This window comes from Pholis gunnellus, assembly GCF_910591455.1.
Source record: "Pholis gunnellus genome assembly, chromosome: 23".
Classification (NCBI taxonomy): Eukaryota; Metazoa; Chordata; class Actinopteri; order Perciformes; family Pholidae; genus Pholis; species Pholis gunnellus.
In genome coordinates, this window is record NC_136550.1 from 14,293,211 (window position 1) to 14,311,170 (window position 17,960).

Here is a 17,960-nt window from a genome sequence, read left to right on the forward strand (position 1 = left end):
ACCCCAAAAACATCTTAAATGAAACCTGTGTATGCTGATGTTTATAATGATGTAATGTGATGGTTATGTAAATGTAACTTTTCCTATCTTTCATGAGTATCTATTTACAATCTAAAGTTGAAATAGTCACTGTGTGTTTCTATATAGAAAGTAGCTGGCTACAAACATACATTCTGTGAGACAGCCACGAGGAACTAGTTGATTCTGGTATTTTCACCACTTTCTCTCCTTCATCTCTACCAAAGCTTCTTTCAGGTATCATGTTTTATTAAATGTTATTCTGACATTGAATTGAATTTAGCAGTAACAAAACATTATCTCTCTCTCTCTCTTTCTCTCTCTCTCTCTCTCTCTCTCTCTCTCTCTTTCTCTCTCTCCCTCCCCAGCAGCGAGCCCCAGTTGTTGCCGGTGGGCATGGTTTTGGAGGGCAGCTCAGAGGCACTGTGTCCCCCCCCATCTCTGGAGCTGCGCCCGTCCTGCAACAAGAGCCAGCCCTCGCCTCCTCTGGGCTCAAGCTCGCAACCCCACGACGGAGTTTTCCCTGAGGACAAGGAGCCCGTCAAGTACGGCGAGCTCATCGTCTTAGGGTGAGATATTGAATTGCCACCCCTGCTGAAGCACTTTGTGTTTAAGAGTATGAGCTTGTGATATGCTTGTGTGAGTTACAGGAACTCTGAACCAGGACCCAAATTGAGCCGGATCTAAATTATATTCAGTCTGATTGGGTAAGGTAGGGTCACATTGTATTGCTCGGGGCTCTGGTCTGGGTGTGTCCTTTGGTTCCTTGTCCAAAAACATCTAGTGTGAGTATGGCTTTTAAAGCTCACCAAGGTCTCAAGTAGACCCAGACTGGGTTGGGTTCTGGGAACTAAGATTAGGTTGAGTATAAGAAGCAAGAGTGAAAACAGCTAATTTGACTGGCACGCAAAGATACCATTCACACACTGAGCCACAGTGTAAACCTTAACCTCCAGATAGACATGTTATACATTGCATATGTGTGTGAGAGAAGAATATCGCTCTCATAAGTGCTATTACAGGCACAGAGACACAGACATATGCTTCCACTCCTCGGCCTATTGATCCATGCACTGGATGATAAACACTGGGTGGATGAGGAGAATGGCTTGGTTCACTGTCAATGTGATCGCAGAGAGAGGAGGGGGGGGGGGGGGGTTGGCCACCACCGACATTTTACAACATCCATCCAATCATGGCCCCTCTGAACATGACTGGAGAGTGTTGGTCATTCTAAATGCAGTATCATATGGCATAATCAGGGCTGGTGATACTGGATCGCTCATCCAATCTGAACCGAATACAAGGATACTATATTTTGACTTCCTAACTCTTTAATACCTAGCCCCATTTTTAGGCCTCTGCTCAAAAATTGCATTCCCTTACCAAAAAGACTGTAATTCTGTAACTACAAGGTCTATTTTAAAAATGTTGATGTTATAATACAGGTAACACTTGTGAGATTTGTTCAGATGTGTAAATATTGTGTATATGTTACTGGTTAAGAGTAAATGAAGATGGCACACAGCTCAAATTGAAAAGTTTCAGATTCGCCGGAAAGAAAAGCACTTTTATTGTTATTTTTGTTCTTGAAATGAGGCCCTGGCTAGCCTAAAAACTCTCCCAAATCATAGCACATGTCAGGAGTCTCGAAAAAAAAATTGGCTTTGATAAAGTGAAGCAGGACAAAGTTAGAGAGGTTTTAGTACAGAGAGGTCAGGCGGGGTCAAGCTAAATTGTCACATGTTCCAGCTGTTCCATTGTACTTTTATATACTATATAACTATATATTTCACTTGTTTTATCACTAATAGTGTTCAATACATCCAAATATAGCAGTTTGGCATCATTTTGAGAGCCTGAATCCTCTCTAAACCTGTAAACCATGGATGATTCTCGTCTGAACTCCAGTCTTCATGTGTGTATGTGAGGCTTTCTCAGCCTATGATTGGTCAATTTTAGAAAACTATTTTAGAAAATGACACCTCTTTCGTCGCGTCAGAGTCTCAGGAATGCAGTGTTGATTGACAGAATCGTCATCAAAAAAGCGCCACGCATCCCAGAGCATAAAATTCCATTCGCCAAAAGTCTGACCCCTTCCCCCCGGGTCCCACAAGCTAGGTTGACCCCCCTTCTCCAGGAAACAGATGAGAAACACACAGGATATACGTAGCAACAGTGTTTAGCCGGCAAAATGGGAAATTATGTCATTCTTTTTATGATTCAGCGTAAAGGTGAGGTGCTGCTAAGATGTTTTTCTGGTGAAGTGATTTGTTGTTCTGGCGTTTGTTTGCTCACAGCTTTGTTCTGGTTTCACGGAGAGACATTCTGAAGATATCTCTGGATTCTGTGTCGAATTCTCATGCCCTGCGATGTATTGATGGTCCGTGTAGCCGTTAGCTTTTTGTTCGTAGCTTTCTCAGGAGTGATAGTTTGCCGAGTCATGGCGACAAATACGTGATATTGTGGTACATCTTCTCGTTGATTATATTAGTTTGTGTATAATGTGTTTGCAGTGTGTAAAATGGCTTCGAAGTTAATGTTACCCAGAATTTCTTCGTTAAGTCGGTATATAACGTGTGTAGCATTCATTATATTCGTTTCTGAAAAGTGCATTCTACGACACTCTCTTTGCTAAACTGTCTCACTGGAACCCCAAATGGTCCTCACTCGGTATCCAATGTTAGAGAGAGTGACTAGTTTGGTGCCTATTTAAGTGAACACAATATTCTTTATAAGTACTAATCTAGGTTCAGGAAATTATATTCCACAGTCAGCCCTTGTTGACCTGACTGATCAATTCAATATGGACATTCGATACAGTAAATTTGATTCCATAAATGTGAGGCTATTGGGTGTGATAACCTAGCTCAGCAGTTAGTTGGTTGAAATCTTACATAAGTAATCATATTCAGTGTGTAGATATTAAAGGCACCATATCAGATCCAGGAGTGTACACGTATGGCGTTCCGCAGGGATCAATCTTGAGAACCAACAATGGGTTCTACCAATCAACCAATCAAAAAAGTAAAAAGGTGCCATCTGCCCGTAAGGATACAATTTAAATTCTCATTTACACACACTCACACACTGATGGCGCAGCCTTTGGGAGCTATTTGGGGTTCCGTATCTTGCCCAAGGACACTTCTACATGTGGACTAAAGGAACCGGTGCTCGAAATGCCGATCATCATCCGATTAGTGGATGACCCTCTCCACCTCCTGAGCCACAGCTGCCACAAATAGGACAAACAATTCTTAATGCTAGTTTTTAAAAAAGGTGTGTGCTGCCTGGATTTGGAGCTGGCCAGGACAACTATGAAAATAAAAATGAAGTAAAAAAGGTTTGTTTCTTATGTCGTACCTCAATTTTATGCATAAAATCTATACCTTGACATGATTTAATTTGATTTGTACTCCTCCTTTAGTTTATAATCTGCGTCTTCCATCAATGGGGAAAAGTAAATACTCATCATGGTGCGACAAGTAAATTGAGCTTGTGAACACTTGTGAATCATCAATGTGAGTCATAATGTCATAATCATTGACAGGTGTAGTGTTTACATCAACAGCTATTCCTTCTTAGCTAAGAGTCTATCAGCATATCTATCAAGGCAAAGCATTACTTTGTGGGAGTATTTATGGCTGGACACAATTAAGTACAGTTTCTTCTTATGCTTCACAGGCACAATGGGTCGCTGGCCAATGGGGACAAGGGTCGCAGAAGAAGTCGCCTGGCCCTCTATAAGAGACCTAAAGCCAACGGGGTCAAACCTGATGTTATCCACAACGTCTCAACCCCTCTGGTGTCAAAGGTGAGTTCACAGCACTGATCAATACAGTTCAGGTTGTCATTCAAACTGAAGAGGTGTTTTCCCTAAACCAGGTAGAAAGGAACCAAGTTCTATATTATTGTTATATCATTATCATTATGGAAAAATCTATTAAAAAAGGTAATCCGTAGTGAAACTGTCTATTTCTTCGTTTTTTATATTGGAATCTTATACTGAGGTAGAGTGAAGCTTAGAATGTTGTGATATTTTATGATGTCATCACCCTTAAAAGAAATTGGGGGAAAAAAGATTTGTGGTTATTGTGGTTATAGAAATGTATTTTATGGTGCTCTTAGGGTGCTGCTAGGCCTATTTCGTATATAGAAACATGTGAGTTTTGGAACATTTATCTTTTTTTAATGCTTTTTTAAATATGTGTTTACATTTGGACTTTAATATTAGTGGAGCCTCCTCTTTATCTGCAACTGTGAAGAAATATCTGCTCTAAACACAATGAATAGACATGCACGGAAAAAAAAGTGCAACATTTGAATGTGGATTTATAATTCCAATATCAATGTTATGAATAAAGCTTTAAACTTTTGGGTACAACCCTAGTCACAACAACACATTCATTTGTTATCTCTGAAGCAAAAGAATGAAAAAAATAAATCACAGTGAGGTTGGTAAATGTAACAGTAGGAGCTGTAGTTTTAACACATTCAGGCATTTTCTTCCTTCTGAAAGCTTGTTTCAGGTTTTGGCAAATAGGAATGTTAAATCAACAAATAAATATTGATTTTTACTTTTCATTTATTTCATTGTTATTTTTTGACATGTTATCCAATGCTGTTTAATTAACCCAAAGAAAACCTAAAGACTGAATAGCAGTTATTGGCAGTTTGAATACCAAAGAATTTGCCGTTTGCAGAATCGCGTTAGTGGTTATATTGTCTTTTCTTTACATGTGACATTGAAATACAGAGTTTCATTTAACAATTTTTCTCTTTACAAATGTGTTTAGCTTATGTGAGATGGTTGAAATGCTCAACATTAACCGCATGTCATTGTGATCATGTTAGCGTGCTGACGTTAGCATTTAGCTCAAAGCACTGCTGTGCCTCACTGTATGTGTATACTGTTAATATAATGTATTGTATATATGTTCTGAGTGATCGCGTACATATTGTAAAAACAGCACAGTGTCACACAGTACCTTATCATGAAATGATCTCTCGCATAACAATAAATCAGCTGATGATATGATATCAGTCATTTTATGTAGTGCTAGCGTTGCCCCTCTAGAGCAGGAAACGTCCTCTGGTAGATTGTGCTGGAGGCCAGACCTTCAGCTCTCCTTGTCATGTGACCTGGATAATGTCTTTTCCATTGGCAGGCACTCAGCAACAAAAGCCAGCACAGCATCTCCTACACACTGTCACGGAGCCACTCTGTCATTGTGGAGTACACCCATGACACCAACACAGACATGTTTCAGGTCAGTGTTTGCACACACACACACACTTACAAAAACGCATGTGCACATGTGCCATGCCAACATATTATACGCTATTTTGTTGAGTTGCCTCCGAGCGAAAAAACTCGGAGTGAACTTGAGTTCCTCCTGGTAAGCAAGGATGCAGCGTTTGGGTCTGGGGCTTTTATTGTGAAAGGTAAGAACGGAAGGAGTAATGCTGTGGGTAAGGCCTTTTAGTGGGCGACAGCAGGACGGTCAAATTAGGCGAGGCTATTCCTTTGTCTTTCCAATTTAAGTATTTAGTCAAACAGTAGCTGAAGCTGTCGGGCCTGTAGAGCAGTGAGGGCATCAGGAATGAAGAGGAAGCGCCGGAGTGAAAGCATCGGGCAGAAGGAGGGAAGACAAAAGACTGAGGAGATCAAACATACAGGAGAAGATGAGTCAGACCTCGTCTGCTCTCAGTAGCTCACAGTTGTTTTTCCAACCACCTTCTCTCTACTTCAAGGAGATCCATACAAAGCCGTGACTCCAGCAGACATCAACGGGGCTCCATGTCTGTCTGTCTGCTGTGTTTAAGGGTTATGTCACCCACATGGTTTATTCTGTCCATGTTTATAGACATGCTGGATATGTTTCTTCCTCCGCCTGGATACAACGGAGGCAAATTTAATTCATATTACGCTGCTCATAGTATTGGAAAATTACATCGATGACTTCCTTTCTTCAGTCCAGCAAGAGTTCAGCCTGTTGTTGGGTCAAGTTTTTTACAACTTTTTGCAGCCTTGGCCATCAGCTCCAACAGCATTGTTCACAACGAAGTAATTACTGGGTTCTTGGAAAGTAGCAGCATCTCCATTGGTTGCTTTTAGACAGCTAGTATTCGCGTTCTCTCGTCTTGCCACCGCCGCGAGCCTCGTGACACAGCTGCCGCATTGAAAGCAAAGGAGGCGGGAACAACTTCCTCTCGCTGACGACAATCAAGCAAATGCGAGGAGTCAGTCAGACAAATGTGGACATTTTCACAATTTACAACTTCGACTTTGAGCTACTTTGAGTTACTGCACTTGTGATCACTTGTGATCACTTGTGGTTTTCTTGAGCAGTCGTTCTTGCTAAACTGTTGGTTTTCTGCATGTTGCCAGAACCGATGGCCAGTGCTACCAAAAGAATACCCAAGAAATGTTTCAGCCTATTTATAATGAACTGGAATGACTTTAGGTTGTTATTTGTGTTGGTACTGGTCAGTCTCATCAATCATACTGTTTCTAATTGGGGGAGGTGTGGAGCCTATTCATTGGATTGTAGCCAATTAGTTATCATCAGGGGAAACCGACCAAATTGAACAAAAAGTAGCCCAAATGATCTCAAAAAGCACAGAACAGCAACGCTGTGACACAATGGCACGTTTAGTCACCATTGAGGGAAGCTACAATTTGAAAAAAGAACTGATTTAGTATCTCAGAGACAACCACCGCTAATAAAACCTGCACGGCGAGATAGGTCATTGTTTTATGATATTGATTCCTCTCTCTGGGTTCTCTCAGATTGGTCGGTCCACAGAGAGCATGATCGACTTCGTGGTGACGGACACGGCGGGCAGCGGCAGCGGTCAGGGCGGAGGCTCAGCGGGGGAGGGCGGCGGCGGAGGCCAGTCGGCCCAGAGCACCATCTCCCGTTACGCCTGCCGCATCATGTGCGAGCGCAGCGCTCCCTACACGGCACGCATCTACGCCGCCGGCTTCGACTCCTCCAAGAACATCTTCCTCGGGGTGAGTGTTCTTCCCCTCGTGGGCGCCAGGCCTCTCCTGGCAAAAAAACACTTGGGGACCGGTAACCACGGCAACCGTGGTGAGAGCAACATCAGGGACGTGACTGTGCCACCCACGGGTGACATCATAGCTGTGAGGATGGGTGTCAGTGTATGTGACCTGGCCCGAGGATGCCTGGGAGAGGAAGGAGCAGTGTTCTCCACGTGTGTGTGTGTGTGTGTGTGTGTGTGTGTGTGTGTGTGTGTGTGTGTGTGTGTGTGTGTGTGTGTGTGTGTGTGTGTGTGTGTGTGTGTGTGTGTGTGTGTGTGTGTGTGTGTGCGTGTGTGTGTGTGTGTGTGTGTGCTGCTTCTGGTCATATGTAACTGTCTCAAGCTATTGGAGACGTGTCAGTGAACATACATCATGTTATAACATATAGTGCATCAGTACATACTGTACACTGTATGTGTTGCTGTAGGTAATAGACCAGATAGATCAGTCCTTTCTAACTTATTTAGTTCCTCTGCTATGATAATAGATAACTGAGATCTGTTTACAACCGGCTCGCTCATTTCTCACCCTGTTGGACCTATTTTTAGCAATTTAGCCGCGCTCCTCCGAGCTCTTACTTCAATGGGAAGACCCCACTTGGAATGAACCAGAATTACCCTGAAATAGAAAGGAGCACTCCGCTTATGTTCATTAACGCGGGACAGTTGTGGGCTCCGTCTTGCTGTATCTCCAGTTCAGTGAGTCTGGATCCTTACCTCGCCACAGAGTCTCGCTTACAGCTCGTAGCCATTTATGAAAACCCCAACCCTAACCCATCTGAATATTGGAATGGCATTTTAAACATTTTTTTCCAATGAACTAAACAGAGAGTAGTTATTTCCCCCTGTACTGTACTCAGTTATCAGACGCTTTGATATAAAAAGCTTCTATACCTCTGCGGATAGCTGGCAGGGTGACATCGAGGTGCACCAAAGCCATACAAGCCAATAATAGCCCTTTCTCATGATTGCATGACGTCATCCCATGCAAGATTCATCAGGAACCCCAACAACTAGGCCAGCAGTCAGGGAGATAACGTCAGCAACCAGTGCTCAGCTCAACACACACACACACACATCATGACGAACCAGCCATCAGGACTACATCCACGCTGATGTATGGAACAAATATTGTCCTTTTTATTAAAAGTCAGGCTCTGAGGTTCACCTCTGAACTGTTTTATGGATGGAATTATTGTGTCATTGATAAATAATGCATGACAATTTTCAGTCCATAAGATTTCATCACTTCCTCCTCCGTCAGACCCTTCCAGTCCCGAGCTTGGAGGAGGAAGTGACACGCATTTCCTCTGTCACACACTGAGGCTGTGATCAAATGATGAGTCCACTACATAAACTGTATATAAGAATGCCGTTTTGAAGCCTCGAGTTTGGTGATTTTGCCGTCGCCATCTTGGATCACGGCAGTCGCCATTTTGTGTTTTTTCACAACCAATAAACAGAAGTTACCATATTTGGAATGCAGAGGAGTGACGTAGAGACGCCGTATACGACTCTGGTAGCGATAACGACCTGTCAATCACAGTAAGCCCGCCCTAAAGCATCCCCTGCTTTATGGTCTGTTTGACTCTAAATGGACCATCGTTTACTAAATGAACATCATGCTGTGTTGAAGAAGACTTGAAACTAGAGATTGAGACCATAAACTCATGTTTACAATGTTTACTGAGGAGAATCAAGAGAGAAGTCATTTTCTCATAGACTTCTATACAACCAGAGGAGTCGCCCCCTGATGGACATTAGAGAGAATGCAAGTTTTAAGACACATCCCCATCGGCTTCACTCGGCAGAACCGGAGGTTGCCGCCTGGTCCTCAACCCTCAGTGTGAAAGAGTGTAGATGTACCTCAAAGTCCTGTTTCCCGGCCGGTGTTTTTAGGCTGCTGTCTCCGCCCGTTACAAAGCGCCTCTCCGGCAGTGCCCGGCAGCAAACCTATGCGTAATGCAGCCTGCGGCCCTAGCCACTCATGGGGTACGCTCCGTCATCAGCAAGGGCGGACAGGGCTCTTGTTTGGCTCGTCTCTAAGACATTTCTCCGTTCTCTGCTGAGATGGACGGCATAGCGCTGCAACGCGTTTCTTTTGGTTTAATTTAAGGCATTCATTTTAAAGAGATTGTTTTTTCTACAGTACATACCTACCTAACAAATTTGGATCCACCTCTCACAAATTGGAATCAAATTGCATACCCACGCATAAGGGGTTCACAGAAATAATTCATGGGGGTCCTCCACCTAATGCAGAAGACACAAGCTGGGCATTTGAGTTCAGTATTACCATGTTGGACGAATACATCTTTCTGATACATCTTTCTCTCAATGTGCTTCAAACAAAGTGCAGTCCAAGAATCCCACCCACTTTATGCTGAGACCCAGCTAATTTGAAGCACACTGAGGCCTTTCGTCTTCTTTATTAAAGCAACACGACATGACATTTATCCTCTCGGCTGCTTTCTTGCTGGTCTTCTGTTTTATTTCTGACGCATATACAGCCTCAGGCAGTGTGTCCTGCTGTCTGCCATAGTGTCTTCTCTGATACTATCACAAGGGGCTTTAAAGTCTTCGTGAAATGGATATACAGGCAGGGGATTTTCAAATGCAAAACAAAGATTTTACCAAATTATAATCGAACACACAATTCTGACGCACAATATTACACCGCTAGCCACTGCAACCCACAAGATAAACAAGTTTAGTTTTTAAGTTGTAATTAATTTCAGCTCTGGTTTTGGTCTCCACCACCTCCTGAGAAAAATATCTGTTTAGCTGCTAAATGCTCCACTATGTTAAACAGCTAGTCCCTGAATGTGTCTTGTCTGTTGTTTGGTGCAGAGCAGGTAGAGTACGGTGGCTTTCTCAGAGCTTTTTCGCTTAGCTAAGCTGACGAGAGCCGGAGACTGAACTCAAATAGTACAGTTGGGACCCATAAAAACCAAAACAATGAGCCGAAAGAGGCTTAAAGAAAGTGCAGAGTTGGTGATAATTCGTCTTTACGGGTTTGTCTTTACAAGTGACACCTTTCACATTACACGGCCATTTGACCCGATGTTCATATGGTGTAATAAGAGCAGCTTTAAAGGACCCATGTGTAGGATTTAGTTGCATCTAGCAGTGAGGCTGCAGATTGAAGAGCCAGTGTTTGGTTTGTCCATTCTGGGCTACTGTAGAAACATGGCGCACTCTGTGAAAAGGACGTGCTTCCTGTCGATTACATGATGGGCTCATTCTAAGCTAAAGAAAACACAACGATTCTTAGTTTCAGGTGGTTATACACTACGAAAAGTAGTTATGAATATTATATTCCATTTCTGCAAATAGCTTCCCCTAAATGCTACACACTGGACCTTAAAGTTTGCAAAAGGTTTTTTAGCCTTACACATTAATGTTGAACACATTCAGTGAAATTCTTCTTTCCTCCAACAGCTACAAAGAACTTAATCTCCAGGCGTTTCTTTTACAACGGCCTCTGGCCTTTTAATAGCTTGTTTTTGAAGCTACACTGCAGAAATCTGCTGTTTCATTCCATCGGAGCTAATCTGTGTTCATAATACATCCTTCCTTTCTCTCAGGGATGGGATCTTTCTCAAGCGTGGGCGCATCGCCGTGCATTAGTCAGTACAGTAGTCATTCTGTACCGAGCTAAATATAGCAACAGAGAACAGCAACGTTAGCTGTTCTTCTAGCCAGCCACCTCTGACATCTACCTCCACTATCCTCCCTCTGTGCCTCTAACTTTTACGTCTGCCTGCTTCGTGTGTGTTGGTGTGTGTCTCTCAGGAGCGCGCTGCCAAATGGAGGACGTCGGATGGCCTGATGGACGGCCTAACCACCAACGGGGTGCTGGTGATGCACCCGGCGGGGGAGTTTGTGTCTGAGCCTGCTCCGGGCGTCTGGAGGGAAATCTCTGTTTGTGGAAACGTCTTTGCCCTGAGGGAGACTCGCTCAGCCCAACAGAGGGGAAAACTGGTAAGATGAAGAGGGCTGACGGAAAAATGAGTTGTATGTGTTCTCCAATATGGTCACAAAGTTTGAAGTTCCTAAAGTTGATATGGGATTTCTGTAGAAATTGGTTCCTTAATGTAATGTAAGGAAGTGAACATCCTTGTACTGCAGAACCTGGCTGCCCTATATACTTTGCATTATTTTAAAGAAGGTAGGAAATGAAGTCCTCTATAATGCTGAATGAATCTTGTCCCTTTTCCCTATTGGTGTGAACTTCAGCAGGACAGTAGCTTCTGGATTTTGAATCAATTTGTCACCACTTTGTCCAGACATTTCCTGACGGACCCGAGGTGTTGTAAACCGCGCAGTTACCGCGAACGTGTGAACTCCCTCGATACCAGCATGATCACATTGCATCATAAAAAAAGTCTTCGCTGAGCTTTCCTCGACCTCCCACGATAGGAGATAGTTATACCCCAAAAGTCTGTAGGTCCCTGGTCAGGGGTCAACGGCTACTGACCACCACCACTTCCTTCAAGTTGTTAACTGCTCACCAGTATACCTTCATTATTGTTAGAAATCAACCCACAAAGGCAGTGTCATGTGCAAATTGAAACAACTTGACGGGTAGAGGGCAATGCAGTCTTTTGTTTACAGCAGTAGGAGTACTGCTGTAAATGACCGTAGACGTAGAGAGTCTTCAACCACATGCATCCTCTCCTGCAAGAAGTGAAACTGTCACAGGATACTATTCTTAACTGTCAATTCGATCTGTAAATGTGATGCGTACGTGTTGATGGTATTTTGAGGGAAGCCACTTACAATAATAGATGAGTGTCAACAGTCTGAACCATAAGTAGTGCAGCACAGTGCCATCATGTGGTGGTACGGAGGGGAACTGCTACAAGTTGTCCCCAGTTTAACAGACCCTTCCAGTGTGGCCCATAACCAATCACTGTGTCTTCTTCTTTTCTTTCCCCTGCTGTTTCCATCCTCTGTTCTCCTCTCAAGGTGGAAAATGAGTCAAACACCCTCCAGGACGGCTCTCTGATTGATCTGTGTGGGGCTACCCTGCTGTGGAGGACCCCCGCCGGACTGCGCCACACCCCCACCCTCAAACAGCTGGAGTCCCTTCGCCAGGAGCTGAACGCCGCCCGGCCCCAGTGTCCCGTGGGCTTCAACACCCTGGCCTTCCCTAGTCTGGCCCAGCGCGAGATCGTCGACAAGAAGCAGCCCTGGGTCTACGTCAACTGCGGCCACGTACACGGTTACCACAATTGGGGCTATCGCAAGGAGAAGGGTCCCGCCGGCCCCGGGGGTACGGCACCAGCCAGCACCGGGGAGAGGGAGTGCCCCATGTGCCGGCGAGTGGGCCCCTACGTGCCGCTGTGGCTGGGCTGTGAGGGAGGATTGTACCTGGACGCCGGGCCGCCTACTCACGCCTTCTGCCCCTGCGGCCACGTATGCTCAGCAAAGACAGTGGTGGGGTGGAGCCAGATCCCGTTACCCCACGGCACCCACGCCTTCCATGCTGCCTGCCCCTTCTGTGGTACCTGGTTGACAGGGGAGCAGGGCCACATCAAACTCATCTTCCAAGGCCCCGTCGACTGAGGAAACCCGGGAGCCACAAGTGATGGTGGACCAGTGAAGAGGTGGACGCGCAGAGTAAAGACCGCGTGCTAGAACAAAAATCTGAACACTCAAGTGTTGGACGAAAGAGAAAGCACCGATGACAAACACAAGAAAGGGACAGCTGACGTGATGAACTGAATGTGCCATGCAATTATAGATTGCCATGGCTTTAAATGGAATATGAGGTGTGTGGAGACTATGTAAATAAATTGTGTTGAAATGAGCAGGTGTTGAGTGATCTTTTGTTCTTCTCTTTAAGTAAATGCTCAGCCCGTCACATCATTTGACTGCACGACAGCAACACTACAAAGAAACGAAAACCATGTTGGAAGCCGACTCAAATGACGGTGAAAGCAAAAGGCGAATGGTGAAATGATTACCAAAACTGTCCAATGTAGAGATTGATCCCAATTTACAGGTGACCTGTGGAATTTTCTCGTAAACAAGCCTCTTAAAAGTATTTTAAATCCAGCATTGTTTACAAGCTTGCAGTCTTCTTCTTCACTGTCTCAGTTGGCGTACTGCAGTATATCTCGGTGTGTTGCTGCCACCTGTTGACCAGTGGTGTGAAACCACTGGTAGGACTCGTGTGTGTGTGTGTGTGTGTGTGTGTGTGTGTGTGTGTGTGTGTGTGTGTGTGTGTGTGTGTGTGTGTGTGTGTGCGTGCGTGCGTGTGTGTGTGCGTGTGTGTGTGTGTGTGTACACCAGATAAACAAAACGGGGACCCGCTAAAAAAAGCTCCATAGTGTGACTAGTGGTCTAGAAGTCAACAGTGAATCTTGATGCAGGAATCATAACATCTTCACCATGAAAGGTGAAACCTTTATGCTCTGCGCATCAAACTAAAATGATCCCAAGAGTTGGAGGTGGATTCAAAAGTACAAAAGAAAACAGCTGTGTTGTTGTTTCCGCTCTAACACACCGACGTCCTGCTTCAGCTTGGGCAATTTCTACTTTGCGCGCAACATTTTCAGGTATACTCTTAGCACGTAACTTGGTGATTTTGAACCAAAAAAAACTGAATTATCCTTAGAGCTCAACATTGCAGTCACAAGGCTGCTCTACACATCTCCATCAGCTGCAGGTTGCTGGACGAACACTTGACGCCTCTCCTCCTGTGAGAAGCCCTTCTCACCGTAGTAGCAGCCGGCACGCACACGTGTACGTGGCAAGCTGCAGACTCCACGGAGTGTCTCTAAGCCTTTGCTCCCAGTTTGCAGCACCCCCATTGAGCTAAAAATAACTCAAGGTCACCGAGCACCCCGTGCCTCCCCACGGGGGGGGGGGGGGGGGGGGGGGGGGGGGGGGGGGGGGGACAGCTCAGGAGAGCTGCACTCACCTTTTCAACACCTAAGGAAATGTTGAACAAAACACTGACAAAACCTTCAATTTGTCCACATTCAAGAGCTCCACAAGGAGCCGCACCTTTACACACACCTCCAACACTTGATGTGGGTGCACATGGTTGCATATTCTGGATCGGATGTGAGCACATATTGCTTATCATGTGATATCTGCTGGAAAGGTCGCGCTGCAGAGCGGATGCAGAGGGCAGCTGCGATCCCACCCAGAGCTGCCGCAGGGCTTTGTTTTGTTAAATCGGTGCCAGACCCCCGAACAACAACTGGTCAAATTCAATGTCAAGTATCTCTTCGTTTGACACAGTGATGTACTACAGCCAAGCTGCCCGCACCTACACACGATCTGCTCTGCCTGTGTGTGTGTGTGTGTGTGTGTGTGTGTGTGTGTGTGTGTGTGTGTGTGTGTGTGTGTGGTTTTTTAAACGCTCCATGGGGAGAGGCAGGGGTACAAATCAAGGGCGGCCACCATGTGGGTGACAGGCAGCCGGGGGAGGTCTACAGTATGGTAGCCGGGGTAACGGATGGTTCCTGCGGTGGCTCCAGCAGACAGCAACAGCGCACTCCTATGGAGAAGACGTACTGTATGTGTGTGTGTAGGAAACGTCCCTAATGACTATCATTGTAAATCATTACAATTTTAGATATCGGTCAATGTGCAATATATCTCAACAAGTACTGGCCAGGTTGACGTCAGATCTAGAATGCATGGTTACGGTCTCATCAGGACCAAAATATGGAACTTTTGTGGGACTTGATATGAAAGTTGCCAGGCAGCAGCTCCCCCTGCTGTCTAACACAGTGTCTGTTTCCATGCTACCACTAGGAGTCGCCAAAATGTTCACACCCTACACCTGTGCGTTACTGTTGAGGCATTTCATTTGCACATTTTCATTGTTTCCCACATTGATCCCCATGAACCACCATGAACAGAGAAAGCAACGTGTTTTATTATAGGGGTGTCAGGCCGTCACTAACTGGGAACAATTTGCAACCAAATATCAAGTATGGATTATTATAATTGGGAAACATTTTGAGCAGAACAGAATGAGGTATAAATGGAATATTGGTCTGGATTTGGCTCCATAGAGAATGTACAGACGGAGGCGTCTGTGCTATATGTGCTGCATTGTTCTGTGACACGCCGGAGGGCGTACAAACACAATGTAACATTCCAAGCTGCAGCGTATGAACACTATCGGCTTTTATCAGACATAAATTAAGATGCATTTTACTCTCAGTCACAGACACTCGCACCATTTTCAGGAGAAGGGGTTTTCATTCTGAAACAGGCTACATTTGACTAAAGCAACAATAAATACAATGTTTATTTTTGTTGTCTTAATAGGTATTGGTAATATTTAGGTTCAACATATAATGTAGCTTATATTGCTTATATTAAAGTGTTTGCAAACCAAATGTTATTGCACTTTTGTTCATATAGCAGTACTTTAAAATAAAAGTGTGTAATACGCTACTTTTGAATTCATTATTGAACTTTGCCATAACAATGCGATTAATCGCAAAAAATCCAATGCTATTAATCGAGATTAAAAATGCACCCAAAACTGATACAGAAATACTGAACACAACTGTGTCATGCAAAACGTGCAACCTCGGTTTTGCTTATCAAATAATACCAAGGGAGAAATGAAAAGTGGCAAACTGTGGTATTTACAGGAACCTTGAAATCATCGGGAGCTGCTCTGTGAGCTCTGGGAGAGTCTCATAAACTTGTGTTCCTTAGTTGTTGAACCATTTCGAAACGCAATGCAATGACTGAATGTAATATAAAAAGCATAGAATCACTTTCTCAGCAAAGCTGATTTTGAATTTGAATCCAAAAACGAGACAGGTAGTACGGAAGTAAGAACATGTCAAAATAAAAGTCAGGGCAACAGAATGAAAAGTGTTAGTCTATGATGCAAGCACATACCAGGGTAACATTAGAAGAAAAATGAATAAATATAAATGAATAAACGTGGGCCGATGCAAGTATGTTAGCAACAGTAGTTGCAACTACATGCAATTTATTCAATATTAATTTATCCACGTGCACGGCAAGAATATAATTTTCTATTAGTCTGTGCATAGTTTGATGCAATACAGTTCGTAATATAATTTAATCAAAGTAAATTTTGTGTGCGCAGAGTTGTTGCTGTTAGCACTTTCCATCGTATTGTGCTGCTGCTTGAGTGAACGCAGAGCATAGACTTTAAGGAGAGGCAGAGTAAAAGTGATGACCATTCCTACCAGCAGATAGCAGTATAAGTGCATTCAAACCATAGATTTAGTTATATTTACCATTGTCTTTGTTAATTATCTAGGTTATTGATACAGATGTATTTAATGAAGGTTATTTCATCTTTGATGTTTATGGTTAATTTGCAATCTAGTTGTAAACATGTATTTATTATTTTTGTATGTCATGAAGAGTGAGCATGTGTAGCTCATGCAGCAATAAATAATGACAATTAAAAAATAAACAGACATTTGGTTCATTATTATTAAACACTAAGCATAATTTACCTACCTCATTGATTTATTTTCCACACTTAGAATCCTGATTTGAATGGTTAAACAAAAGGTCAAAGGGCCAAGATGAGAAGATATAATGTTGGTCAAATCCTGTGGTCCAAATGAAATGACTTCGGTTATATTGCCATTGAGATACAGAAAGTTTGACTCGAGAATATTCTAAATGTTTTCCTACTCTCACAAGACAAGAGCAAAAAATAGTTTAATTGCTTCTCTTTTCTTCTTTGCCATCATGTTACCCGTCTTGTGACCCCTCAGATTGATCTCTGGAGCTGTAGGCGGATGCAGACATTTAGATGTGTTACTATTTTGACAATAGTCAGCCTTAAGTTAACACTGATTGTGTTTATTTTAGTTCCACCTCGAAGCCAGATTTTTTTACATCTAATATCTGAATGGCTCTTGAGTGTGTAGCAGAATGCGTGTTGCTGCTGTTGTTTTTCCGTTAAGCTAGTTAGCCTAGCCTCCCGGAACACTTGCGGATCATCAGCTGTTTTTTGTTGTGGTTCTTTTTGTTCCGGTTCAGAGGTCACACAGACCCTGTCTCCTAGTGAGCGCAGGAATCATTATATTTCCTACAATTTAAGCTTCTGTATTTTCCAAATGCACTAGTATTATTCAAACGTATTGTTCGGTTTGTAAGCCTCGTACCAAACTGTTTTAATACAAATACGTAACGTTATATAGTTACAGCCCAAGAAACGAATAATAACCCTAGCTGTGGCGCCATCATGTGGTTATAAGGTGGTATTTCAGCAGTGAAGGCCCAGGTATAAAATGCACGGCCCACCACTGCAAACCACACAGTATATTTTCTGTTCTTATCTTTCCTTATCCTCGGTGTCTTGTTCAGCGCTGACTTCTGATGTCTAGCAGCTGTTCAGAGGCTTTACTACAACAGTGTATTAGGACCAATGTGGGTACAAAATAATAATTACAGTGCCTGTGGATGGTGGAAATATTCGTAGAAAAAAATTGATATTCTATTATTGTTAAGGTGGCAAATTCTTTGACAAAATGTTTTCTTGTAGATTTGTGGAGTATAATCATTTTTATTAAAATGATCGATATATATACAAAAACGCTTAGAAACTCAGCAGGGAGACAGAAGGTGACTGACAGATGAGCCCACGCCCAGTGCTTTATTACCAATGTATTCAACAATATCATATATCTATATTTGTTGGTTCAATCTCATACATTTGTGAATTTTTCCTATAAAGTGACTGCTTTCATCTCAAAGAATATCCACGTTTTCTCTCATAATGTTTTTTACTTTAATTAAATTAGATTAAAGATGAAATCTCTTCAAAGTCACGGTGACATGTGACCCCCACATTCTAACATTAAAGCCCCCCCCCCCCCCCCAGGTGTTCCTGAGACATCGGGTCACAAATATAAAGCCAT

At 43.5% G+C, this 17,960-nt stretch overlaps 1 protein-coding gene across 1 annotated transcript; it reads left to right on the forward strand.

Moving 5' to 3' along the window:
- Positions 1-399: 399 nt before the first annotated feature.
- peli3 (pellino E3 ubiquitin protein ligase family member 3) lies at positions 400-12,636 on the forward strand (the record flags this gene model as incomplete). The annotated part of the gene is made up of 6 exons (XM_079184377.1): positions 400-587; positions 3,703-3,832; positions 5,187-5,288; positions 6,812-7,036; positions 10,861-11,049; positions 12,037-12,636. The coding sequence occupies exons 1-6, from the start codon at positions 415-417 to the stop codon at positions 12,634-12,636; spliced, it is 1,419 nt and encodes a 472-aa protein (XP_079040503.1). The 5' UTR covers positions 400-414.
- Between the last annotated feature and the right edge of the window lie 5,324 nt (positions 12,637-17,960).